This window comes from Kogia breviceps, chromosome 14 (assembly GCF_026419965.1).
Source record: "Kogia breviceps isolate mKogBre1 chromosome 14, mKogBre1 haplotype 1, whole genome shotgun sequence".
Classification (NCBI taxonomy): Eukaryota; Metazoa; Chordata; class Mammalia; order Artiodactyla; family Physeteridae; genus Kogia; species Kogia breviceps.
The window spans coordinates 32,804,067-32,831,367 of record NC_081323.1 but is presented as its reverse complement, the minus strand read 5'-3'; the positions used below and the strand labels follow the sequence as shown (position 1 = coordinate 32,831,367).

The 27,301-nt window shown below is 55.3% G+C and overlaps 1 protein-coding gene across 3 annotated transcripts in view; it reads left to right on the top strand.

Annotated features, from left to right (window-relative positions):
• The window catches only part of NINL (ninein like), a 136,426-nt gene that overhangs the window by 90,659 nt on the left and 18,466 nt on the right, over window positions 1–27,301 (top strand). For all 3 annotated transcript variants that reach the window (XM_067013839.1, XM_067013838.1, XM_059037584.2), the window contains exons 5-16: window positions 36–102; window positions 2,492–2,682; window positions 3,348–3,500; window positions 5,001–5,168; window positions 8,657–8,793; window positions 9,759–9,899; window positions 12,288–12,462; window positions 13,317–13,427; window positions 14,064–14,147; window positions 20,292–20,397; window positions 22,835–22,944; window positions 23,783–24,042. In XM_067013839.1, coding sequence (XP_066869940.1) covers window positions 36–102; window positions 2,492–2,682; window positions 3,348–3,500; window positions 5,001–5,168; window positions 8,657–8,793; window positions 9,759–9,899; window positions 12,288–12,462; window positions 13,317–13,427; window positions 14,064–14,147; window positions 20,292–20,397; window positions 22,835–22,944; window positions 23,783–24,042 — 1,703 coding nt within the window. The remainder of the gene's footprint in view (window positions 1–35; window positions 103–2,491; window positions 2,683–3,347; window positions 3,501–5,000; window positions 5,169–8,656; window positions 8,794–9,758; window positions 9,900–12,287; window positions 12,463–13,316; window positions 13,428–14,063; window positions 14,148–20,291; window positions 20,398–22,834; window positions 22,945–23,782; window positions 24,043–27,301) is intronic.

The following is a 27,301-nucleotide window of genomic DNA, read 5'->3' as shown; positions in this document are numbered from 1 at the left end:
GGGACTCACCCGTCCTTTTCTTTCTGTTTTTCCAGAGTCTCAAGTCCGAGGAAGAAGCCGAAAGTGCGAAGGACCCTCAGAATGAGTTGTTTGAAGCACAAGGTAAAGCCCAGCCTTGTGGTCGGTGCCACCTTTGGCCAGTGCTAGGCTGCCAGGCAGCGGGCCGCCAGCCAAGGACCATTTCCTGGGAAGTGCCCCGTGTGGGTGGTGTCCCTGGGAGGCCCTTCTCCTGGGGGCAGGGTCCCAGCTCTAGGAGACCCCTGAGGTCAGACCCTTGGGCAGGGGCCGCTGGCTAAGGGAGCAGCTTCACGGTTTGGGGGGACCAGCATGACCCCAGCCAGCAGGAGTGGGCCTGGGGACTCCTTCCTGAAGCACTCAGCCTGGGCCAGCAGCCTCCCTGCCGCCTGGGGCCCTGTCTGCCCTGAGTCGAGGGTAAGAAGTGGCTCTGGTCCTGGAGAGCCTGACGGAGCACCCGGAAGACAGCCGCAGGTGTGCTTAGCAAATCTGGGTGCATCAGCACATGGGTCTGCAGGTGCCTTAAGGACACCTCCCACTGGAGTGTGTCACAGGGCAGGACGTGCAGGAACGTGGCTCGAGGGCGAGATCCGAGGTAACCTTGAGCTTCTCCTGAGTGAGAAGTCTGCACCGGCACTGAGCATTATCCAGACTGTGGTCCTCGGGGGCTGAGGCTCTTGGTGGCTCAGCGTTGAGCTTGGTGATGTCAGGGGAATGACCGGAGTGCCTGTGCTACTGGACGAAGCAGATGGATGCTTTTGTGTCCGGATGAGCAGCCAAGTCATGTCCTAAATTCCCTGGACTCAGTGTAAATCTAGGGGATGAGAGGAAGGGCTCCTGGGGAGTTTATTCACCGAGTCATTTCGGACTCTGCCCAGAGACAGGTTGGAGTTCTTCTTTCCCTCCAGGTTAGAACTGACACTGGTGTGTGAACAGTCATGTCAGACCTCAGAGGACTTATTTTCTCCTCTGCCAGCCATGAGAATACACCCCGGTGTCAGAATTGCTTTTCCATTGTTACGTAGAACTTTCAGACGTTTTAAGCTGGAAGGGATCTCTGAGGTGGCCCTTTCCTTGTGTTTTCCTCAGCTCAACCCACAGCATCACTCGTGAGCACACAGGCCCTAGCTTTCCTTGGCAAAGTGGCTTTCTGATCATTAGTTGGGTTATCAAAGTAACGCCAAGGTGGCTTCTCTCCAGAAAACTCTAGACCACTGGCCGAGAGCCCAGGTCTGGTCAGGTGCAGGCAACCCTCTTCTTGTGTTGGGCTGGGTGGTGTGGCCTGGACGTGGAGGGAACTCTGCTTTGAAGCCTCTCTCGTCCTAGGAGAGCTCCTCGTGGGCACCCCCAAGGTCTGTCCTCTTCCAGAGGGTGGTTCTCTGGCAAAGCTTCAGAAACCTCAGTAAGCCACCTGGCTAAAGTAGAAAAGTTATGAAACCTGGCCATCTGTCATCCAAACTCACTGAGGTGTCTTTGCATCTCAAAGACACCTGTGCCTCCTGCTGTGAGGTGGCATGGAGAACACAGCCCACCTTGGGACGTTTTTGCCAGAAAGAAAAAGAAAAAAGATAAAACTGAGCCTGAATCCAAACTAGGCTTTGATGCTAACTTCCGGTTTATAGACGATGTTAGTGATGGAGGGATACGAGGAAGCAGAGTGGGGCAGGCAGTGAGGTGCAGTGAGTGATCCAAGGACTCGAGAGGAATAACCACATGCACAGGAGAATTCTGTGTTGGTACTGATTCAAAGAAATCAAGTGTCGGGAGACTCTTGAGAGAGAGCTGGGTAAATCATTGTTGGTTTGTAGGGTGATAGTGGCATTGAGATCAGCAGCACACACGAAACACACAGGGGTGAGAACACAGCAGCTGGAATTTGCTTTCAAATACTCGGGCAAGAATAAATGGGGGTAGATGAAGCCAGGGTGGCCGGCTGCCCAAGGAACAGGACCACTGGCCTCTGCTGGACTATGCTCTTTACTTTGGGTAGGTTTGAAGAGTTTCTAAAAATTAGTTTTTTAAACCTGGCCTTTTTGTTCTAAGGACAAACCTTGCAGCTGTGCTCTCAGTGCTGTGGCTTCGTGGGTTCCCTTCAGAAAATGCTTTCTGAGACTTCCCTGGTGGTCCAGTGGGCAAGACTCTGTGGCCCCCATGCAGAGGGCCCGGGTTCGATCCCTGGTCAGGGAACTAGATCCTGCATGCTGCACCTAAGACCCGGAGCAACCTAAATAATTAAATATTTTTTTGAAAAAAGAAAATGCTTTCCCCACATGCAGCAGATTCCTCCATTTGATTGTGAAAATTTGCATAGAATGAAAGTGGAAGAATTGTACCGTGAGCACTGTGTACCCACCACCTCGATTCCTCCTCTGAAGCTTGTCTCTCACATGTGTCCATGTGCCCGTCCCTCTGACTGTTCATCAGTCCATCCAATTTCAGAGTAAATTACAGCCTTGGTATGTGTCCCCTGCTTCAGGCCAGCTGCGAACCTGGGGTTCTGAGGTCTTCGGGAGCCTCCAGAAGCCCTGCAGCTCCTCCTTCGACAGCCCCGAGAGTCGGGTCCGGGGCCTCTGGGAAGAGCTGGGTGTGGGCAGCAACGGCCACCTCACCGAGCAGGAGCTGGCCCTGCTCTGCAAGAGTGTCGGGCTCCAGGGCCTGGAGAAGGAGGTGAGAGAGGGCGGGGTGTACCTCCCTGATGGGCTGGGTCTTTGTGGTGGTCATGGTTGGTGCTGGGCCTGGAAAACCCCTTCACCGTCAGACACTGATTCAGTTGTCACCTTCTGGTCTCACATCCTGTGCTGACTCCCAGGGCTTGTGTCAAAGGTCCGTCTGTCTCTGGCCACCTTCACGCAGGATCCTCCTCTGCCGGGAGCAGTCCTCCCCCACCCCTCCTCAGCGGCCCAGATCTGCCACCCCACCCAGTGTGGTGCCCGCAGCGTCTGGCTACGCTTCTAGCAGCTGTATTCAGCCCTTTCCTCCTGCGGGGGCCAGGGGAAGAGGAGGGCAGTGTGATGGGACAGGCCCCTCCTTACTGAAGTGCCCTCAGCCCTTGCCCTTGCTGACCCTGACCTGCTGGGGGCCCGGGCCATGTTCCATACGTACATGTCCCACCATCCAGCAAGCTCCTGAGGAGGTAGACACGGGGTGGGTGTTTGTGGATTTTGGGAATCGGGGTGGCCATTCACAGCAGGATGGAAACTGACCAGGTGTGTGGATTTCACAAGCCAGAGGAGGAGACCACTGTTTGGATAGGGTGGGGGCCAGGCCTCGGTGGGGTGGGCAGGGCTTCGGAGGGAGGGCCTCTGAGCAGATGCCTGGGGGCTTTTATTTAGGAGCTTGAAGACCTGTTCAACAAACTGGACCAAGACGGTGATGGCAGAGTGAGTCTAGAGGAATTCCAGCTTGGCCTGTTCAATCATGGATTCCCTCAACTTCTGGACTCTTCCACACTTGTCAAAGCGAGCGGGTCCTGGCCTCAGTACCAGGTAAAATGGGACGATTAACTCTTGAACCCCAGAGCGACTGCCATCACTCTCTGGCCTTCAGCATCTTCTGCAGCCCTGACCTCTCTGCCTGGTCCCCACAGAGGGTGCCCAGGAGTTGGTCGGGGTGCGTACACACACGTTTGTGGGAGGCTGTGCAACCTTGGGCTGATCTGGCATTGCTCCTACCAAGCTGTGTGTCACTGGTGAGCTGCTCGCCTTCTCTGAGCCTCAGGTTCCTTGTCTGTAAAATGGACACACCTACCTCATAGGGGTCTTATGAGGATTCCCTGGCAGTTCCTTGTTATGCCTCAATGTGTTGTACACTGTGTTCCAACAAGAGCACCCCCTTTCCCTCCTCCCCGGAGGGCAGAGTCACTGACGGGTCCGTGCCTTCCCCAGGATTACCCTTAACAAGCGTTCCTGGAGCTGTGCTCTCCCCATCCTGTATTCCTGAATTTTATCCTGTACAAGGCCAGCTGGAGGAGAACAGATTTTAGGTGGTTATTTAAATTGTGATGTTCAGTGCATTTGTTTTTTCTCAATCCCAGGACAGTCAGGCTCCCTCTCCCACCACAGGGCACGGTTGTCCTGGGGTGTCTTGCTGAGGCTTCTTTGGCGACGTGGCTGATCCTGCAGTTTGTGGGCAGCGATGCAGGAACAGTGACCTTGTTCTCTGCTAGGCCAGGCGTGTCTGAGAATCAGGTGTCTGCACCTGAAGCCACTGAGACAAGCTAGGAGCCAGGAGAGATGAGGGTTGGTGCCAGGCCACCTGAGGGCAGAGAGCAGTCGTGCCCAGAGCCTGTGGGAGGGAGGGCCTCCTCCGAGGTACAGCGGCCCCCGTTCCTGCCCGGGAAGTGCTGACATGGCCATGGGGTTTCGTCCTGTGCATGTGGATGCCAGCGTGGCTGGAGTGGTGACGTGGGGCCTCGCACCTGGGCCCAGACGGAGATTCTCCTGCTCCATCAGGGGAGCAGGTGGGCCTGGTGGTCTGGGGGGCCCCAGCTGCTCCTCCTTTTTCTGGCCCCGACTGCAGAGGCATGTCTGAAGGGCCCTGCCCTCCAATGGGCAGGAAGCACAGCTGGATTCTTGCAGCACCTTGGCCTCACCGGTCAGCTTTCTGTCTGAGGGACTTTTTTGCCCTTGTCTTAAAACTCCCTGACCCTGAATCCTGAGGACATGCGTCCTCTGCTTGGGCCACCCCCACCCTCCTTCTGAAGCCCGTCTTGGGTTTCTCTGCACAGATCAGGTTTCCCTCAGCAGGAAGCCATTAGTGGTTTGGGGAGAAATTACCTCGGGGCCTGGCAGGTGCTGGGCATCCCCTGCATGGCCTGGCGTGGACACCGCTGAGCTCTGGGCTCGAGTCAGATCCTGCGGGCGCCCCATTCCCTGGAGCAGGAATCAGCGCTGCTCTCAGGCCTCAGTGAGGCCACACAGGCGGGGAGGTCGGGGAGGGTGCATGAGGAGGCCACGGGGGCTCACAGAGCTTGTCCCGACGTGCAGGTCCCAGAGGAGGGTGGTGGCCAGACCACCACGTCATCCCTCGTGTCCGTGAGCTCGGGCCCGCGCCTCTTGTGCAGCGTGGACGACGGCACCGGCTTCGCCTTCCCGGAGCAGATCGTCACCCTGTGGGCCCAGGAGGGGGTGCACAACGGCAGGGAGGTCTTGCAGGTTTGGACCGGTCGCGCAGGGCTGCTCCAGCAGAGGCGTCTAGGCGGGTGGGGCCGCTGCCCACAGGGGAGGCTGGACAGAGCTCCCCCCATCCCCCGCTCCCCCCCGGCAGACACAGGCCCTGTGTAGGGAAGGCCCATCGTAATACTTTTTTTCCTTATTCTTTGATATTGAGATATAGGAAGTCTTAAAAACATAATAAGTAAAAAGCAGAGAAAACCACAGCCTGAAACAAATCCATTTGAAAGTAGGTTTCAGCATCTTAGACTCTCCCCCCGAGTGCGTGTCAGCCCCGGAGCTGATCTGCTGACCTGGAGGAGGGACGTCTTAATGGACACCACTGTCACAGACGTCCAAGCGTTTTTACTCGCCCCGGACGAGCTCTGTGGGGAGTTCTCCCCCTACCCGCCCTCCGACCTCCCTCCAGCGATCGCGCATGAGGAGGCCTGTGTTCTCCCTGGTCAGTCAAGTCCCCTCTGTGGGGGCACAGGGCAGCCCTGGGGCTTTGGAGGGAGTTCTGCCCCGGGTGGCAAGTCAGGTGCACACAGGGCGGGCACGGCAAGGGAAGAGTGCTGGGGCAGGTGTGGCAAACTAGATGAGTTAGTTTCATTTCCAAATTTCACTTTCCATTGTGAAAAAAAGTTTCAGCTCTACAGAAATCTATAGAATAATAAAGCCTGCCCCCCTCTGCCCCTGGTCTCCAAGGATGGCGACAGGTAAAGGTCCGGTGGGCATTCTGTGAGCTCTTCCCTGGCACAGGAAAGAAATGCATATTTAGACATTCCCATTTAAAAAAATGTCTTTTGCAAAATTGGTGTCATACCGTATGCCTTGCTAATTTGCATTACCCTTTCCTTGTCGTGGGACACGTACTTTTTTTCCTGTTACGAATCTCATCATCTGTAATGCACGTATACCCTCCTGCCCCTCTACTGGTATTTCTCGGTAGGGCGGATTCCTGAAGGTACGCATTTTACCTCTTGATAGCTTCTATTGTATTGCCTCCAAAAATGTCCAATTTGGCACAAACCAATAGAACAGGAAGGAGCAAAAAAACAGCCTTTAAGACAATCTGCCCGACTCCTCAAGCCAGACTCTCCTGGACCTAAAGCTTAGCCGTTGCCAAGTCTCGCTGCCCAGTGGCCCGGGCGGAGCCCGACGCAAGGCCATCCCTGGACAGCTGGCCCACAGGACTATTCTGAGAACCAGAGGATGAGGCCGGACCACTGAAATTGGCCCCCGGGGAGGGCCAAGAGCCGAGGGTCTCATGGTTTTTTGTTTTTTTGTTTTTGGCTATGCCACACAGCACGTAGGATCTTAGTTCCCCAACCAGAGATTGAACCCGTGCCCCCTGCAGTGGAAGCATGGAACCCTTAACCACTGGACCACCAGGGAAGTCCCAGAGGCTCATGGTTTTGAGATTCTCCCTTAGACGCTGCTCCTGATTCCCTGCACTTGGAGGTGGGCTGGCTGCCGTCAGGATCTGGCCAGTGACAAGTCTCATGCTTGCCCCCGACACTTCAGGACTTACTCTTTTTACTGTTCTCTTGCTGTCACAGCATGTTTCCATTCCTTTAACAACTGATGATTTTCCAGTTGCTCAGGGTTTGATTCCATTGTATTGAGAGGCAGCGATGTTACTGAACTCCCCTCAGCAGGACCCTCCATGTGGCGCCCTAGGCGTATCTGTCCCCCTGACACAGGGTGGCTCTCGGGCGAGCTGGCGGGCAGTCGGGGTGTCCTGGCGCAGCAGGTCCATAACTGCTCACCTGTGACACTGGGCGGGACCACCAGCTGCCCTGAGCACACCTGCCTGAGAGAGGTGTGTTCCCTGGGGGAGGAAGCCCACTAGGCTAGCCCTGGCCTGGACATGCTGGCCTCCCACACCCAGCTTCTCAGGACCTCACGCGAGTGTCTGTGGGACCACCACCAGGGCTGCTCTGTGTGGATCCCTGACGTCCTCAGGAATCGAGAGCCGTGCAGCTGGGTGTTCCTATCCTGGCGTCTCCAGGAGCCTGCCCTGCAGTCTTCCCGAGGCCCAGCAGGATGGGGAGTGGACCTCATTGGAAGCTGGAGGCCTCCCCTCCCTGCCACATGGACTCCTCCCCAGGGCAGCCTGAGCCTCCTCCCAGCGTGGCTCTGGCTTTCCCAGAGCCCCGTCCAGGAGAGCAGAGAGGGGCCTCAGCCTCCCACGCCCTGGCCTGGGAAGCCACACACTGCTACCCTGGCACCATCCTGGGGGTTACGTAGGTCCGTCCTGGTCAGCACAGCAGGAGTGCGTGGGCATGATCGCTAGGAGGCAGGCGCCCACGTTGTGCCACGTGGTTTTTCTAATTGGGAAGCTGCTGCTGGGACCACTTTCTGTCCTCTGCCCCCACCCGTGATTTCGTTTCTGGGAAGTGTGCGCTTGTGTCAGGACTTCAGCTTCCCAGTTGCTGCACACGCTTCTGTGTCATTTCTCTCCAGAAGCACTCGCGGCCATGGGGAAGGATGGAGATTCAAGTCTCCATGTCATAAGTTAAAGGAGGGGCCTCCCCGAGGGCCCTGCCACGTGCCTGCCCCGCCCGTGTGTCTGGGCCTTGTAGCCAAGTGCACCCATCGCTGAAAGAGCAGACGTGGCAAAAGTGTTCTTACTGGGCAGCCAGCAGGATGGAGGGGCGTTCCTGTCCTCCTCCCTCTTTCTCTTATTATGGTAAAATACGTAAAACAAGAGTTTTCCATTCTTTTAACTGTACTTTTCCGAATCTCGAGGGCGAATGAGCGTGACTCTCTGGAATTCTGGGCTGTGACTCATCTCTCTCTGATAGGTCCTGTGTCCACCAACAGAACCCCCATCTGTTCCTGTATCTGTTTGTATAGTTCAGAGACACATTAGTCAGGATTCTTTGAGTCTGAAATGGCAAAAACCCAAGTCAAACTAGCTTGGGCAGGAGGAGTTTGTTAGGGACCTTCGTGGTCAGTTGGAGAAGGACGTTAGGCTCGGGAGTCCCAGCTCCGGGTGTTGTCTGGACTCTGCTGGCCTCTTGGGGGCCTTGGCCTCAGGTCCAGTCCCCTTGTGCAGCTCCCCAGGGCCCACGTGGTTTATATAACACCTGATTTCACAAGGAAAAAGCCTTCTCTGGCCTCCCTATCAATCCCCAAAGTCCTCTGCTTGGGACATGCCCCCTTCCGTGTCTGTCACTTTGTCCAGGGAGGAGGACTCTGTCCAGCCTGGGTCATGCCCACCCTCGAGGCCTGGGGAGACACTGGGGTTGACAGGGTTGGGGGGACCGTAGTGGGGATGGCGGGGGACACTGGGGTCGACAGGGATGGGGGCACTGTCAGTGGGGATGGGGCAGGGGAAGGGGTCCACGCAAGAGGCAGAGACTTTGCAGAGAGAAAAAGAAGGTGCAAGGACAGTGTGGTCTGGGCCTGACTGTCCTGAGGGAGCCAGGAAGTGACTGGAGACCCACTCATCCTGCCTGCCTGCTGGGCCTTGCTATTTTCAGAGCCTCGACTTCAGTGTGGACGAGAAGGTGAACCTTTTGGAGCTGGCCTGGGCCCTTGAGAACGAGCTCATGATGGTGGGCGGTGCCACTCAGCAGGCAGCCTTGGCCTGCTACCGCCAGGAGCTGAGCTTCCGCCAGTAAGAGCCCCGATGGGGCGGGTGTGTGGGTGCCGCTGGCTAGACCGGCCTCCTTGCCCCCGGGTTCAGGCACCCGGCAGGAGGAGAAAGGATGCTTCGAACACAGTCACAAAGCACCGCACAGCAGTTGGGCCAGGAACACAAACCATTTTAATTGGGTTCGGCTGTGGGTTTGGCTGGCTTTTCAGGTCGTCCATCTGCTGAGCAGGTCGGCACAAAGATTGGTTTTTGTGTGTTTATTGATTTTTTGAAGTTACAGAAAAGGCTGGCAGAAATCTCGATCCTCAAGACTTTGCATCTCATTAGGTACCGACAGATGAGCCTTCTGTCAGGCAGTTCGGCAAAGGGGACCAGAGAAAGACTGTCCTTTGGGACAGGGATGCCTCTTCAGTGGGAGAAACGGGCACCAGAATAGCTGGTGCCAGAGATGGTTTGCACAGAGCCTTGGGCGGGACCCAGGGTGACCAGACAGGGACAGGGCCACATACAGGAATCCCCTCTCTTCCGGGCAACTCCCTGCACAGTCACTCTGATGCCAGGCTGCAGGTGGCAGGGCTGTGGCCAGGCAGGATAATGGGTGGCCAGCCTTCTCCCCTTCATGCATCCAGTCCCAGGTTAGGTGCTAGGGATCCCTGGGGCCCGAGGCCCAGCTGCAGGCAAGAGGGAGAGTAGATAAATTCCTGCCTGTCCTGAGGCCATCTGGAGGGGTGGCACGCTGCGCGTTCTAGGCTCAGACCTCCTGGTTCAGAAGCCTGCTAGAAACCCCTTTGCCAGGCAGTTGGCCTGTCACTGTATGAGCTTCTGTAAACCCGGCACAGTAACTGTAGAAACGGCCCTGGGAGGAGGTGGGTCAGAGCCCAGCGCTGGCCGCTGCTCGGCAGTGTGAACCCAGCCATGTTTGTTCCTGCAGACGGGCTTGCTGGGCCCAGAGCAGTGTCCCCTTTGAGCCCGCCTCCTTCACGCAGGGGGCAGGTGGAGCAGGTGGCCAGGGAGCGAGACAAGGCGAGGCAGGACCTGGAGAAGGTGGAACAGAGGCACCTGGAGTTTGTGAAGGAGACGGACGACCTCCACTCCGCCCTGGAGCAGCTCGCAGAGGAGAAGGTCAGGTAGGTCCCACCGGGGTCCCCGGCCAAGGGTGGGCAGTGAACGCGGGCGGCTGCCAGCTGAGGCCCTGCTGTCTCACCTGAGCCCAGCACTCTGCTGACGTCCTTCCTTGAGGGAACATGATGCATTTTAAGAAGCAGTCTTGCCCTGCGCTTGGGAGTGTGGCATCTGGCCGAGTGCCTGTGACGAGCGTCTGCAGGGAAAAGTGCTCTGCTGGCCTCACTCTCTGGTCCATCTGTCAGGGTCTGTCCCACTCAAGCGGCGCCTTCTGTCCGTGCCTGTGATCAGTGAGACGGGTGGACATTTTGAGAGGACCAAGGAATGGCTTTGCAGCCTCTTGGCTCCGCAGGAGGGAGCCCGGGGCCCAAAACTGCACACTGGGCATCGCCCATTGGGTGGCCTGAGCGGACTTTTGGTGAGCTGGCCGGGTTGGTGGTGGACAAACCAGAGGAAAGAATTTCTGACCTTTTTGAAAGGCTTTCCGCCTCTTCTGAGGCTCCACCCGCCTCCCGGTGGCTCTTTACCACGGCTGTGCTCTGCCGCATCCCTGACGTGGGCGGACGTGGGGCTGTGTCCTGAGGCGAGGCCTGGGGACGCGGGCTCCTTGGGGCTCCCTGCTCTGGAGCAGCCTGACCTGCACATGTCCTTCCTCTGTGGCTTGTGCTGCCCCCCTCCCCAGCGCCACAAGTTTAAGTGTGGACGATTTTAGACACTCGGTCAGGGAGCTGAGAACTGATTTGCGTTGGTCTCAGCCCTGTCGGGCTTGACTCTCCCAACCTCCCAGAATGCACTCAGGGAAGTTCTCTCTGGGTCAGAGAACCAGAGACTCGAAGCCCGTATCTCAGTCCAAGAATCTGGTGGGGGAACACACGAAGCCTCGAGGGCCACGCAAGTTTTAGATTTTGCCCAGTGAGCCATGGGGCATCATTGGTACGTTTTTAGAAATAGTTTTTGTGGTTATGTTAGGTTGTTTTTATTACAAAAGTAATAAATGATACATGTTCATTGTAGAAAACTTAAAAAATACAAGTAGGGACTTCCACAGTGGTCCAGGGGTTAAGAATCTGTCTTCCAATGCAGGGGATGCAGGTTCAATCCCTAGTTGGGGAATTAAGATCCCACATGCTGCAGGGCAACTAAGCCCTCGTGCCGCAACGAAGAGCCCGCACACTGCAACTAAGACCCAATGCAGCCATAAATAAATAAATAATAAATAATCAAAAAGAAAGAAAATACAAGTAAAAGGAAAAATAAAAGCAAAAGTCTCGCATCCACAGAGGTTATCGCTCCTAACATTTTTTGAGTCCCGCGCTTTTGCGTGCACGTGATTACTTACAAAATGGTGTTGTGTTGCATATACTTTCTGATGGCCACAGAGCACCCGTGATGTGGGTCTGTTCTGCCGTATTTTACGGCACCTTTCCCCTTTAAAGAGTGGAGTGATATGATCAAATTTGTATTTGTAAAATTAGCCCCAAGATTTGTGGGCTGTTAGATTAATCACACGCGTCAAACCTTTTCCCTGAGTGATGGCTGCCCTCCTTCCCCTCATATGCTCCCTCCTCGAAGCTCTGGGGTGAGATTGAGGGAGGCCGAGCCCAGTGTTTCTCATGCTTGATTGTTGACGTGGCCAAGCTCTGCCGAAGAGTTTCCTTCATCTTCAATCTAGATAGACTGGGTCTGAGGATCCTGTTAAGCAACTGTTTTAGTGATAAAGCTAAGATCTAGCACTGTTTTCCCTGGTGATAGAAATGGTTATTGCAGGGACTTCCCCGGCGGTCCAGTGGTTAAAATTCCATACTTCCGCTGCAGGGGGCACAGGTTCGATCCCTGGTTGGGGAGCCAAAGTCCTGCATGCTGCAAGGTGCAGCCAAAAAAAAAACTAAAGAAATGGTTATTGCAAAAGATCACTGCCGAGTCTGAGGGGAAGGGCCTCCGCACCTTTCTCTGGCTGCTTTGGGATTCGCCATGTACTGGTTTTCTGATGCCTGTGTCCTCGTGACAGAGGCTGGCTTCTGTGCACATTTGGTCACCAAAGGCTTTGGGGCTGCCTTTATTTATTGATTCATTTTCTGATGATGTGGAGGAGGTTGAATGGCCGAGGAGCATCAGAGACCTACCCAGAGGTCACCCTCTAGCTCACCCCAGAGGCAAAGGGACCCGCTGGCACACCTTATCTGTGTGGGGTCACCTCCACCAGTCCCGAGGAGGGATTTAAGGAGGCCCCGCATCCTTAAATGGCACAGCATCTGCAGCTCTCTCATCTGCCAGGGGGGACAAAAGAGTCCCAGACGCTGTGGCCGAGTGCTCCGGTGAGAGACCCCGGGGAGGGAGAGGCCCAGGTGGCGCCCCTCAGGAGCCCAACGAGCCATGTGCCATGTGCCTTGCAGACGCCTGGAGGAGGGGTACAGAGGGAGGCTGAGTCTCCTGCGGTCCGAGGTGGAGGTGGAGCGCGAACTGTTCTGGGAGCAGGCCCGGCGGCAGAGGGCTGCGCTGGAGGAAGACCTGCAGTGCCTTCGGGCCGAGGAGGCCAGCCTCCGCCAGAAGCTGAGCCTGGCCCTGAAGGTAGGGGTGTTCGGGGGGCGGAGGGGTGCCTCCCCAGGGCCTCCCACCCGAAAAGACGGAGGTGAGGTTGCCTAAGGGTCCATCCTCCACACCCACACCTTCCTGGTCCAGGATTAAACCGTCCCCGTGGTGCTGGGGGTTTCACACTAAAGAACATTTCCTGCAGCCATGGAAAGAGCCCATTTCTCAGCCAAAGCAGAAAGGGTCCTGGCTTTTCTGGGAGACACATGGTCCCTCATCTCCAGCTGTGTGGGCAGCAGGACGGGGGACCCGAGGGCCTCTGGGTCAGCGGCTGCGGCCACCTCTGCTGCACCCCTGGGACCAGAGCACCAGTGGGGTCAGCAAAAGACAAAAGCATCAGCCCGCGCCCCCAGCCCTGGAGCAGACGCAGTCTTCTGGGCTGTGGAGAGCGTCCCACGACTGGCACCCACCCTGCATTTGCTTCCAGTGAGGTGTTCCCAGCCTCCCCTCCTCCTCCTTCCCTAACTTGGGGCTGCGGGTTCTGTCCACACCTGCCCTGCCTCTCTTGCCTCTGTCCCCCTGGAGGAGAGGCTGGGCATGCCTTCTTGTTGGTTCCTGTGTCTGTGGACACTGCCTTCCTCCTGGTGGACACCTGGGCCGTCGTGGTACAGCTTTCAATTTGTTTTTTAGAAGATGGCTCAGGAAGGGTGGCCCGAGAGCTTGGGTGGGTCGGAGAAGTTGAGGCAGTGGGAAAGGGGGAGTATCCCCAAGGGCTCCATGGGGTCCACCTTCCCTGCTCATGAGCCCTGCCTCTCGCTCAGAGGGGGCAGCCCTTCCACATAGCTCTGTCCTCCGCCCCCAAAGCCGGCCAACCGCTGGCCTGTGTCTTGTAGGAAAACAGTCGACTGCAGAAGGAGATGATTGAAGTCGTAGAGAAGCTCGCAGAGTCGGAGAAGCTGGTCCTGAAGCTGCAGAATGATCTGGAGTTTGTGTTGAAGGACAAGGTGGGTCCTCTTGCTGATTCTGAGTCTCCAGAGAGGCTCCCGTGGGCGCTGAGTAAAGGGCGTCAGGGTCTTGACGAAGAATACACAGGCGATGGAATTTAGGTTTTTTCTACTAAAATTCTATAATGGAGAGAAAATTATCACGGCTACTTTCCCTGTGTTTTCCTCCCCTTCATGCAGTGCAGGGGTGCTGGTGACGCCCGGGTGATGCCCTGCACGTTGGCCTTTTAGTGACAAAGCCTGGAGCAGTCAGCACCCTCTGCACAGACCCCAGTGATGGGGTCTTGGTGGGGGAGGGCACGGAGGAGAGGTTAGAGGCCCCCCAGCTGGCCCTTACCATCACCTTCAGAGGAGGAGGCGAGGGGAGGTACAGGGTCCAGACAGGGGGCCTCCCAGGTGGCCAAGGCAGGAAGGCAGCCCAGGCTCCAGGTGGGAGCATGGCCGCCTCCCATAAATTACCAACATCCTTCTACCCTGAGACCTTTTAGACAAGGGGAGGGGAGGAAGAGGAGGGATGGGCAGCCGTACCTGCAGATGCTAATAAGCCAGGTGGGGACAGCGTCTGGGGGTGACAACACACCCTCTACCTGGCCTGAGGTCCCGGCCCTCATTTTCCTGCCTGCATCTGGCTTTCAGCTGGAGGAGCCCCAGAGCATGGAGCTCCTGGCCCAGGAGGAGCGGTTCTCAGAGGTCCTGAAGGAGTACAAGCTCAAGTGCCGGGTATGTGCCCCCCTACCCCCGGGGTCGTCAGGGTCTGTCCGCTCAGACCAGGGTGGTCCCTCCCACCACCTGGCCTCCACGTGGAGGGTGGTCCAGCCCGGGTCCACAGGAGCATCCCTATATGAGCAGAGCAGGCAGAGCCTCTGATCTCGGCCTGCCTTCTGCCAACGGGGTCTTCCGAGCCTCGTGTTCTGAAAGGAGAGGGGTGGGACTTGCCTGCTCAGCGCGTGTGCCCAGCCCCACACGGGCTGCCCAGATGGTGAGACGGCCCCTGTTCTAAGGCCCCCTCTGTGTGTCCGGGCACCATGGAGTGCTTCATCTTGCCTCCCGTGGTTGAGTGCTTGCATATCCTGGGCCAAATCTACCCATGTGAGTCCACTCGAGTGGCTGGCGCTGCCGCTATGCAGAAGAGGGCGTAGGTGGTGAACGATGTCAGTGCTGGGGAAACAGACCATAACCCATTACTCTCTGGAGATTACCGAGGACCCCAGCAGATAGAACATTATTGTTTGGAGTTAGGGGTCGAGTATCCATTTGCCTCTTAATGATTTCCCTCCCAATTAATGTTAAGAACTGTCTTTCTGCGCACGATGCTTTGGCCACACCAGAGGATAAAGGTGAGCCTGTGCTGGTCTGCAGTGTGACGTGACCCTTACCTCCTGTCCTCCACATCCTGAATCCCGGGTGCGCCTGCGTGTGGTCAGCTCTTACCCTCCTTGGGTGCCCGAGTGGTGTGTGTGGTTTGCGGTTAGGGGATGTGGTGCAGCTGGAATGTGCCGCTTGACTTTCTGAAAGGAACTCTCTTTCCTGCTGTGTTTTCTCTCTCACTTTGAGCACCTGTAACTAACCATCAATTAATACATTGCTTTAGTGCACCTGAATTTTTTCCAACAAGTGTAACTGCCTTCCTTCATTTTTTCACATGATTCTGTCACCTAACTGCTGCTGCTGATTTCACTTTTGGTTCTCAAAATTTTACTTTTTCAAATATCAGCAGAAATATTTTACATTTTAGTGCTAAGCTACTTATTTAGAAATTTGCCCTTTCTATTTTGGGGGATATTTTTGGCTGTTTCAGACTAACAGAGCATTAAAAAAGTGTTTTATTTGAAAGTAATTTCTAATACATGAAGTTACAAAAGTGAAACTAGGCTGGGGAACAGCTGGATGCCTCTGCCCCAGTCCACCTGCTGTGTACGTTTCACCGTGTGCATGTGGACACGAACGTGTACATCGGAGGTGAGTCAGGCGATCACGACCCTCCTCCCCAAACTGGTCCACGCACTTCCTGAGAGCAGGCTGACCCTTCAACCTCGCAGTGCTGTTCAGGTGCCCAACGTTGATGTTACATGTTCAGGAATTTTGCTAGCTTCTTGTTAAACCTTTGATGGGGGAGTTATTTACACCAAGAAATGTGCAGAAGCTACAAAGCTGGGCTTTTCTTCCTAGAGAGCCAGCTTCCCAACACCTCCTAGATAGCTGTGGATTCTTAGTAACTTCACAATTTCCACCAATATAGTCCTTTAACCTGCTTGTTGTGTTTCAGTTTTGTTAGTCAACCTAACAATGTTCTTTTTTTTTTTTTTTTTTTTTTTTTTAGCTGTGCTTCTTGGCTTGCGGGATCTTAGTTCCCTGGCCAGGGATCAAACCTGGGTCCCCAACAGTGGAAGCTCGGGGACCTAACCACTGGACCGCCAGGGAATTCCCCTAACAATGTTCTTTAGACCATCTTCCTCCAGTGCAAGACCCAGTCTAGAGCCAGGGCCAGAGTCTGATGTCCTCTAATCTGGAACATTCTTAGTCCATTCCGGTGGCTGTAACAAAGATACCATAGACTGGGGAGATTATAAGCCACGGAGATTTAGTTCCTTTGTTCTGGAGGCTGGTAGGTCTGAGACCAAGGTACTGACAGATTCAGTGTCTGGTGAGGCCTCTGTTTTGGGTTGCAGGTGGCCGGCTGTCTTCTCACTGTGTCCTTCTGTGAAGCGGCGAGGGAGTTCTCTGGGGGCTGTTTTATTAGAGCGCAAACCACGTCATGGGGCTCCATCCTCCTGACCTGATCTCCTCCCAAAAGCCTCACCTCCAAATACCATCACACTGGGGAGCAGGATTTAACATATAAATTTGGGGAGACACATTGTCTGTAGCACATTCCCACAGCCTTGCTTTGTCCTTCGCGTGGATATTTTTGAAGAATACAGTCTCTCCTTCCTTTTCAATAGAAATGTTCTCATTTGTGTTTTCATGATCCTTCCTTTGGATTAAATTGAGGTTATGCCTTCTCAGCTGCACAGTGTAGGTGATGTTAATTTTGATCACCTGGTCACAGTGTGGGGTGACACTTTAAGACCATACAAATGTCCTGCTCTTCATCAGAAGTTTCACTGGATTTAGTGTCAGTTAGTGATTCCTGCCAACTCCCGTCTTTGCCACAATGGTTGCAAAAGGATGGTTTTCCGTCATCCACTCCACATCTGTCAGTTGGCACTTGGCATCTGCCGTTAGGCAGAGAAGTCCTGTCTATCTGTCGTGTATCTGGTTGGTATGGGCTCAGGAATCGCCATTCTCATCAGTGGTTTGTATTGATAATTCGTTACTATGTCGAATTACTTTGGTGCTCAAGTCGTGTGAGATTTTCCGGCCAGCAGCCATGACCTTGTGACTTGTCACTGTCATGTTTTGTTCTGTTAAGTTGCTCCATACTTTCTAGCACAGTGAGATGCTCCAGACTCATCTTATGCTTCCCCTGTCCTTGCGCTGGAATCAGCTATTTCTCCAAAGAGTCCTGGCTCCTAACTGGAGAGAATGGCTTTAGAGACCAAGATCTGCGTGCTACGTGTGCTCAGCCTCCTGGGGGTGCTGCCTCAGGCTTAGGGTGTTTCTTATCATCAGTCTCCAGAGTAGAGACGACCTTGAACCTCCCTGCTGTGTGTCACCCATCTTTCCAAAGTCACTGTTTGACATTTCCCCGTGCTTGTAAGCAGGATATTTGCTAGCACAGAAACCATGTTTTCCCTTGTTGCCCAGTTCCCTTCCTGTTCAACTATTGTCTTAGCTTTTTTTTTTTTTTTTCTTTCCTTCAGCTGTCAGCCTCAGTTTTCTGGGCAAGGCTGACTTTGGTAAAGGGGAGTGTAAGGACTTCCCTGGTGATCTGGTGATTAAGACTCCACACTTCCAATGCAGGGGGCATGGGTTCCATCCCTGGTTGGGGAACTACGATCTACATGCCGCGAGGCACAGCCAAAAAAAGAAAAGAAAGATTTTAAAAAGTGGGGGGAAGTGTAAAATGTTAATCGCTTCCTCCTTAGGGGTTCTCTGTGATTTCATATTTTCACTGCTCCCTCAGGTGGACACCATAATGGAGTAGCTTGTCCTTGGTCAATACAGATTTTCTCTTTACCCATTTCCACCCTGTTACATCCTGAATGTGTATGTCCCCATAAATCCATATGTTGAAGCCTGTTCCCTCAGTGTGGTGGTGTTCAAAGGTGGGACCTTGGGAGGCAATTAGGTCATGAGGGTGGAGCTCCATGAAGGGGATTAGTGCCCTTATAAAGGGACCCCAGAGAGCTCCCCCATCCCTTCCACCAAGAGAGGACATGGGAACAGATGGCCGTCTATGAACTGGGAAGCTCCACCAGACACTGAATCTGCAGGCACCTCAGTCATGGACTTTTAGCCTCCAGAATTGTGAAAAGTAAATTTCTGTTGTTTATAAACTCTCCATCTGTGGAATTTTGTTACAGTAGCCCGGATGGACTGAGACACGTACCAGCCCTGACGGACGTCCCCCCCACTGCCTGTGCCTGGGTGGTCAGCCCCTCTGTGTGTGCTGACTCAGCACGGCCCAGCTCCCCAGCTGGTCTGCTGCCTCCGCTTTCCTCTCCGATGCTTTCCAAGCTGCTGTTGAAATCCAACCCTCCCCTGCTTCCTTGCTGAGCTCACTTCTCCCGCTAACGAGAAGAGAAGCCTCAACAGGTTCAGAGCCTTAGTGCTACAGTGTGTGCAGTGGACTTGCTGCCTTTCCTGGCTAGCACAGTAACACCCTATGACCCTGTGACCACCCTGGTCATCTACTGGCACCCCCAGATTCACATACAGCCCACATGAAAACAGGCACCCTGGCTCCCAACCCTGGGACACCTGCTGTGTAGACCGGCTGGGACCCAGGACGGCACATGTCACCCTCATCGGTTAGAACCGACAGTGGTGCCTGAGAGCGGAGAAGTCTGTGCCCAGCATGGCACCTAAGGACCTGTTTTCTGGCACTGCTGAATTTGTGGGACGTGCATATGCTCTTAAAATACCCATCTGAGGGGCAGAAAGAACCACTGAGGAGGGAGGACATTGGGTAGTAATGATTCTGTCAGTGTTTCCTGCCAGATCAGCACTGTCAGTAAAAATACCAGTCACATATGTAATTTCAAGTTTTCCAGTAGTCACATTAAAAAAGGTAAAAAGAGGGCTTCCCTGGGGGCGCAGTGGTTGAGAGTCCACCTGCCGATGCAGGGGACGCGGGTTCGTGCCCCGGTCCGGGAAGATCCCACGTGCCACGGAGCGGCTGGCCCCGTGAGCCATGGCCGCTTAGCCTGTGCTCCGCAACGGGAGAGGCCGGGGTACCGCAAAAAAAAAAAAAAAAAGGTAAAAAGAAATAGGTGACATTAATCATTTTAATTACATTTTATTTCCTGCATTACATCCACAATGTCATTATTTCAACATATAATCAATATAAACACATTTTAAATGAGATATTTTACATCCCTTTTTGGGAATCTGGTGTTTAAGATGGGTGTAGAGTTTACGCTACACACACCTCAATCCAGACTGACCGCACCTGACATGCTCAGTAGCTGGCGTGGTGACATCGTGGGGTAGAGGGGTCGGGGATGCCCACATCTGCCTCCCCGCAGGTCTACCCCACGGCTCTTACATCCCGGCCCTGCCCTTTCCCCCAGGAAGGAGCTGCTCCCTCTGTGGGGAAACTGTGTATTTGCCCAGGAGTTTCTGAAGGAGATACAGTGATCCTAGTAAATCTGTGCTTCTTCTGAGATCTGCAGGGCCTGTCCCTTCTCCCACATGGCCTAGAACTGCTGATGAAAGGCTCCTTGTCCAAGGGCAGATGCAGAGACAAGCCAGGCATTGGCCACCGGGGAGTTCAGGAAGATGAGGTTTATTTGACAAGAGCTGCCTGGAGAAGAAACTCAAATAGATTAAAAAATCAGAGAGGAGCTGGCTTCCCTGGCTGTCCAGTGGTTAGGACTCTGTGCTCCCAATGCAGGGGGCAAGGGTTCAGTCCCTGGTCGGGGAACTAAGATCCTGCATGCTATGGGGCGCGGCCAAAAAAAAAAAAGAAAAAAATCAGGGAGGGAGGTGGGGCCTTGAGGGTGTGCCATGGCCTTGGCTGGTCTGGCTTCCCCCAGAGCCAGTTTCCCGGGAGGAGAAGCCCGGTGGAAGCTGCGTCACGCATGCCATCCTCCAGGTGGGGTGGCCACAGCCCACTCGGGGTTGGGGGGAAGAGGACGTGGACCCAAAGCCATGTGGCCGTGGTGCTAGCTCTGGGGCCACCTGGGAAGGTGAGATGTGAACGCTACCCTTTCTGGCCTTTTGAAAGTCAGGTGACCAAATGTGCTTGTTCAAGTGTATTTCATTCGTGGGTGGACAAATTACGCTTGTCACAAATGAGACCCTTCCTCTTTTTTTCTTTTCCTCTGCGCTGTGTAGCTTGCAGGATCTTAGTTCCCCAACCAGGGATCGAACCCGGGCCCCGGCAGTGAGAGCTCCGAGTCCTAACCGCTGGACCGCCAGGGAATTCCCAGAGACCCTTCCTCTTAAGCCTTCACGCCCCCAAGTGCCCTCTTCCCCTTATGTGCATGCTTACCCAACCACCTGTGGTATCTCTGTATTTTCTCCATTTCTCACTTTCACTGCACCTTTTTTCCCTGAGTCTCTTCCTTGTATCCCGTGATGGAAGGTGGTGCCAGGCATAAGATGTCGGGAAATGACCCCTGCTCCTGTGTCGCTCACGGAGCAGTTAGGTACCTGGGTGCAGCTTCGGTGCCCTGTCTGCCCTGCTGAACTGGGGGCTGACTCCTGGGCCCAGTAGCCACAGCAGCTGGAGGAAGGGTCTGGCTCTGCCCACAGGACCTGCAGGACTGCAACGACGAGCTGCAGGCCGCACTGGAAGGCCTGCGGGCACAGCTGCCCCCGAGTCGGCACGGCCAGCTGCCCACGGGACATGGCCCAGCAGGTAGGAGCCTGGTGTTTCGAGGTGGTGGGTCGTGTGCTGCTTCCCGGGGTGGGGGGGGGGCGTGGGGCTGGCCAGCTGCACAGGTGGTCACAAGCCCTTCCGACCTCTTGTGTGGGAGAAGGGGCCTACCTGAGGCCAGGGGTCTGTGCTACCCGCTGAGCCTCAAGGGAGATGGAGGAGGATGAGGGTTCTACCATTTGGGTAGAAGTAAGTGGTGAAGGTTATGAGGACCTTGCCATGACCTCAGGGCAGAGATGTCCCAGGGAGCCTCCTGGGTCCCGGGGAGGGGGGTGGAGTTGGTGATCAAAGGAGATGCTCCACACAGACGGTCATCTGGGGGAGGGGAGGAGAGAGGAGGCTGGGGGGACAGGGGACAGGCTGGTCTCGGGTCTGTGACGGCTTGTACAAGGCAGGTGCTAAACCGCGTGGACCAAGGCTGGCAGGCCGCTGTGGAAGGGGTCTGAGATGGGGCAGGGCCATGGTACCTGGGAAGGGCCCTTCCACCTGCTGCGTGCAGAGCTGATGCCAAAGGCGTCACTCGGAAAAACCAGGCTCCTGCCTCCCAGCCGGGAGGTCTCGAAAGGCTGCAAGCACCGAGAGGTTAATGTTCTTGGCTCCTTCTAGAGACTGGGCTGGAGGTTCTGAGGCCACAGCTGTCCTTGAGGAGGACGGGGTTTGGCTGCTTGCGCCCTCCCTGGCAGCTGGGCGGGGCGGGCACTACAGGTTCACCTGCTCCAGGCTCCACGCCCCTTGCTGCCGTGGGAACCACCGCAACAGCCCCAGCCCAGCAGCCCAACCACCTCTGTGGTCACACGTCACTCAGACACAGCCCCAGAGGATGTGTCGCTCTCATCTGTAACCCTGAGAGCACCGGGCTCCCATATTGTCCTAAAGCTGATACTTAAAACAGGAAAGTCAACATGGGAGCCTCTAAGGGAAACCGAGTGGGGTCTTCTGTGCACCTGGGCCTGAAGGGAGCCCCTCACCTGCAGCTGCATTAGTGGAGCTGATGGCTGCCGAGACCCACAGCCCCGCTGCCCTCAGCCAGGAGGTGTTGGCATGTGGCTGGTGCACTGGTATCATCTGATCCCCAGATGAGTGTCTGGTGCCAGTGTGGCCACGGGGAAGGGGGTTATTGTCACCTCCTCTGTCCCTGGAGGGGACTGAGCTGCACAGAGCATGTGACCCTTGTCGAGAGCCACGATCCGTAACGCAGGGAGCAGAGAGACGGGGTCTGTGCCCAGGGTGCTGTGTCCAGAAGTCTCTGAAGTGTGGCACCAAAGGCAGCCCCAAGCTTCATGTTGGCACTGATACAACCAGAGCGCTCTCCCAGCTGGAGCATTTTCTCTTACGCTTTCCCCACTCGTCTGACCATAGAGGTTCTGTTGGCCCCTTCAAAGGAGGAGGGACAGTCAGGATAGCAGAGTTGTGGTAGCGGGGGCCACGTGGGTCGTGGAGTCTGGGCCGGCAGTGCATCCAGCTGGGGCCACTCCTGATGGCTGCCACTTGGCCAGACCCAGGTGGCGGCCAGTTGTCAGGGCAACGGGGTGCTCTCTTTCCTGAGATACTCACTCTGAGTTCTCTCAGGATGCCATTGAGCCTGTCACTCTTTTTCGTGGAAAACAATCTGGGTGAGAGGTCAGGACGTGTCTGCTCTCTTCACTTGCTGGCCCGTGGACCAGCAGCGGCGGTCACCCCCACATTCTGAATCAAGCCCTGGGTGTGCCCCGCAACACGCACAACGTGGGGGACCCCTGGGCCCAGGAGGGCTGGCTGCTCTTGTGGGTTCATAGGCGCCCTTTGGGGATGAGCTGTAAGGACGGGTGATGTTGCCAGTGGGGAGGATCTTCTGGACCAGGTGTAGCTCACACCCTCTTCCTACGATCTGTCAGAGCCTCCACAAGTGCTTAGTTTGCTTGACTTTTTTGTTGAGACCCCCCCCCCCGCCATGATTTGTGTGATGTAATAGAAAGTAGGGAGGGCTTCTGAGAAAAGGAGGAAGCCGAAATAAAGAATGAAGGCAGAGCTTCGTCATGGCTCATCCTAAAGCACTGTCTGTGCTGTGGTCACTTTTTCCCATTGTCCCCATCCCTCTGTGTGCCTGCCACGGTCAAGGGGGCAGGACATGTACCCCATGTGGCATCTTTCAGGGAATTCAGGGCCTGACAAATCTGGCAGGGAGCCTCCTCACCATTCATACCTTTGAGTCATCTGCGTTCTGGCAAAGACTTGAAATGCTGGTTTGTAAAGATGCCAGCTTTGAGAACTTGGCACAACGGACGGTCCGTGGCCCATGTCCTCTTACTGCCAGCACTGCATTCCTCTTGCGGAAAGTGCCCGCGGAAGGCTGTGCTTTGTCCGGATGTCGGCTTGGAGGTTGGATCAGACCCCGCAGCGTCCTGGGCAGGACATAAACGGAAGTGTCCTCTTGTTGCAGGCATTGTCCCGTTTGTGGGTGATTCTGTCCCAGTGAGTATAGAGACGGAGATAATGTTGGAGCAGGTGAAGGAACGTTACAAAGACCTCGAGATCCAGCTGGAGACCAAGGTCAGGGGGGCTGAGGGAGGCCGGAGGGGTCAGGGAGCTTCCTGCTGCCGGGACACTTCTGCGCACACGTCTGCCCCATAGTGAGCGTGCTGAGCGGGACGGAGGTTTGCAGAGAAATATGCATGACATTGATGTTCTGCCTCACACCCGCTTCGGAAGCAGGCAGGACAGAAGGCGTAACTACTAATGGGAGGGAGCAGGGTTGTGGTATCCCAGCGTCACGAGGGCTGCGCTGAGGCCAGACCTCCCTGCTTGCTCTGTGCTGGGGGGTCACAGTTACCAGCTCTGTTCCAGCTGAAGCACCCTGGACTGCCCCGCGTGGGGGGGCTCCCGGGCCACCCTGGCCAGGCCTGTCTTCTTACATGCCTCCTGCTCCATGACCCAACTGTGGTGGGTTTTGTTGAGGGACGGTACCCACGTCTTGTCACGTGTCACTGCCAGCAAGGTGGGGCCACCTCTCCTTTGCGGTCCTGCCCCTGGGCTCCTGCTGTGGCCTTGCCCACCAGGTCTCCAGGGGGTTCAGAGGCACTGCGGCCTCGCGGTGGGCATTGTCCCCCCTCTGCCCTCCTGCTGCTGCTGCCAGGCACCCAGCCCAGCTCGGCCCCCAGCAAGCAGCCTTTCTGCGCCTGCCAGGCCTGCCCCCCTAGGCCACAGTGAAGGTTACGGGACGTGACAGAAGCAGGTGGCTGCACGGGCCCTGGGGAGCCTTTCACAGGCCCCAGCACCTTGTTGAGGCCGGGCCCCCCGCTCTTTGGATGCTGTGCTGGGCAGCCTTGTATCATCAGGTAGATCATGTTTAGGGGCCCCTGGCTGACATCACTCACGCTTCTTTTCCCAGGTGAATTACTATGAAAGGGAGATGGAGGTGATGAAAAGGGCCTTTGCGGAGGAGAGAAAGGAGCTGGAGCGGGCCTTCAAGCTCGAGGTTGGCGTGCTGCAGGGTCAGAAGGCCGAGCTGGGGATGCTGCACCAGGAGTCGCAGGAGGTGGTCCGAGGCCTGCGGGACCAGCTGCAGCGGGCGGTGGAGCTGGAGCGGGGCCACGCGCGGCAGCTGACCCAGGAGAGAGACCAGCTGGAGGAGGCGCTGCAGCGGGTCAGGTCCGGCGCTGCATCCTTTTGGGATTTCGCAGCCAGGGTTTCTTGCTCGGAACCCGAATTTGAAATTGGATTTGGGCAAACTGCTCAGAATCACAGTGGCTGTTACCTGAGTGGTTCTTGTTGATGCAGACACGTGAGCCCCGAAAGAATAGGCTATTGTACAAATATTCTGACTTTTTGGTTTTTTGCGCATGCGGCACGCAGGATCTCAGTTCCCCGACCAGGGATTGAACCCGTGCCCCTCCAGTGGAAGCAGGAAGTCTTAATCACTGGACCACCAGGGAAGTCCCAAAGATTCTGACTTCAAAAATACGTATTAACTAGCGCTTAGGCCCTGAAGCCCTCTGCTTTGTAGAATTTTGACTCACTTTACCTCCTGCCTCTGACTCGCCTGGTAGCAAGGGCAACACGGTCTCCATCGTCTGTCATCTCATGGTCCTTGGGGAAGTGGATAAAAGGCCTAAAAGCCCCAAAATAACAGGAAAGGCCACTAGTCTGGGTCAGTGGGGTTCTTGAAAAAGCTGAGATGTGTGAGCAAAGGAGAAAAAGGGATAGTTTGGAAAACCGGAACATGGTCTTTTGTGTTACACGAGAAGGGCCCACACGCCTGTCCTCTGGGCTCCGCTGGGAGGCTGGGGGCCTCGAGATCCCTCAGGGGAGCCTCAGGGTGGGGAGGTGGCCGGAGACATTGGTGTGTGGGCAGGTGAGGGGAGCGCCCAGGTGTGCAGCTTGGCCCTCCTCCCCGGACCCCCGGGGGCTCAGGCTGGCACACGCGCCATCTCAGGAGTCCCATATTCTAGAAGGGCTTTTCCAGGTGCTGCAGAGGTGATGCAGGCACTTGCAGGCCATGCACGGCCGTGTGATGTGGTTACTGCTCTGCGTGCAGTGTCTTTGGCCCCATTAACCCCCGCACAGCACACCTGCAAGGTCCCGTGGAGACAGAGGCTCCGTGACGTGTCGTGTCACTCGTCCAGGCAGGTGACGCCGGCTCGCCACAGACACGGGTGTGTCCGGCTGAGGCGCCAGCTTCTGCTTGCCGGGTGACCATGGGCAGGCTGCTTCACTGAATAAAAGGGTTACGTGGGATTTATGATAAACCAAAAGGATTAAATGTCAGTGCACCTCCCAGCTAGAGAAAGAAGAAAACATTAGCATAGCCAGAAGCCCCGGGCTCTGACCCCAGACCCCCCTCACTCCTCCCTGAGGTACCTGGACCATTTACTACCATCTAGACCTTACTCTGCCCCTGCCTCAGAGATGGGTGTCCCAGGTGACGTGGAACCTTGGTTGTGGTGGCCTGCCTTCTGAATTCCCTCCACCATGAAGCAGAGGTGGTGCTGGGCCACACAAGCGGCACAGAGCCCGAGGTGAATGTGTGGACACACGTCTACTATCTGGGCTGCTGCTGACAGGCTGGTTTCAGACCCAGCGCACACGCGAGTTCACAGTAGGCTCCAGGCACACACAGGGGCCTTCAGCACAGATGCAGCCCAGCGCCCAGAATCCCACTCTGCTGTCTGTCTCAGTGGACGGACACGTGAGCCCAGCCCTGTGCTGTCCAAATTCTCTACCCCAGCCCCAGCCTCGAGGCCCAGCAGGCTGTCCTGTCCCTCTCTCTTCTCCTCCTGCCCCGCTGCCGGCCCTGTCCTGTTGGCCCCATAGCTAAAGTCACAGTTTGAGTCTCAGTGGGGTCTGCATCATTGGACGCTGTTTCCCGGGCACTGCCATGTGCCAGCACAGCCGGGGGTGCAGCCGGGAGCGAGACAGGTGTTTGGAGCTTTCAGCCGCCTCGTCGCCCTGCCCCACCCCGCCCAGGTGGGGCTCCGGGGAGGCTCCATGCTCCGGCGCCTGTAACCCCAGTTACAGGTCTGTTCAGCTCTTCTGTTCCTTCCTGAGTCAGTTTTGGTAGATTGTTTCTGGGGGTTTGGACATGGACATTTTTGAAGAATCCAGACCAGGCATTTTGCTGAACGGCCCTCAGCTTGGATGCTTGGTTAGATGCCCTCTTTATGGAACCATCTTCTTTCCTCTGATGTGTGGCCTTTAGTGAAACTCTCTTTGGATGAAATTCCCTCAGTTTTTTGTTGATCTGAAAATGTCTCCAATTCTCCCCTGTTTCTAAAGGATGGTCTTCCTAGGAGCAGGAACTTAGATGAGCAGTCAAAGGGCTGCCCTCTGCCCTTTGACCTGGGCAGTCTGCTCCATCCAACCGTTGCTGCCTTGTGTGAGCGTCCATTTCCTATTGCTGCTGTGATGAATTACCACAAAGTCAGAGGCTTAAAGCATCACGATTTAAAATTTCACAGTGTCGGAGCCGAGAAGTTAGAAGTGGGTACAACTGGGCAAAAATCTGGGTGTCAGCAGCTGCCTTTCTTGCCCGAGGCTCTGGAGGAGAACCTGCAGGCCTTACATTCCTTGGTCCGGCCCCTTCCTTCTTTAACACCAGCAGTGACTGGTTGGTCCTCCCCCCACTCCATCCTGACGCCCACTCTTCCGCCTCCTCTTCTGCAGCTGAGGAGCCTTGTGGCCACCTGGACAGTCCAGGACACTCTTCCCGTCTAAGGTCAGCAAATTAGCAGCCTTAACTCTTGCGTTGATTCCCCTTTGCCATGAAACAGCTCGTTCTCAGGTCCTAGGGACTGAACCCTAGAACCTGAGAATGATGATCTGAGTTGTATCCTCTGGCTGCTATTAACTTTTCCATCTTCTATGGTTTTTCTTTGGTATGTTTAGGTGTGTATTCTTTCACTTTAACTTTTTATTAAAGTGTTATATGCACAAGAAAAATACACACGTGTGTGCAGTTGGAAGAATTGTTGATGAATTGGACACATCTGTGTCCCCAGCACAAGTCCCCCAGGGGTCACTTTTCCAAGTCAGGATAGTGGCAACCCTTGGGGGCTTTGGGGAGCCCCATTTTTTGTTCTGGGTGCTGGTGTACGTAAGAATGGAATTGTTGGGTCGTAGGACATAGGTGTGGTTTTCTTTTTACTTATCCTACTTAGAAAACATTGTCTATTGAATGTGTAGATTTGTGTCCTATGAAAAACTCTCAGCCATCATTTGTAAAATATTGCTTCTCCCCTCACTGTCCTCTACAACTGGATGGATGATGTTAGGTCTTTTCACTTTTCCTCCATTTCTTTCTATCTACCTATCTATCTGTTTATTTATTTAACATCTTTATTGGAGTATAATTGCTTTACAATGGTGTGTTAGTTTCTGCTTTATAACAAAGTGAATCAGCTATACATATACA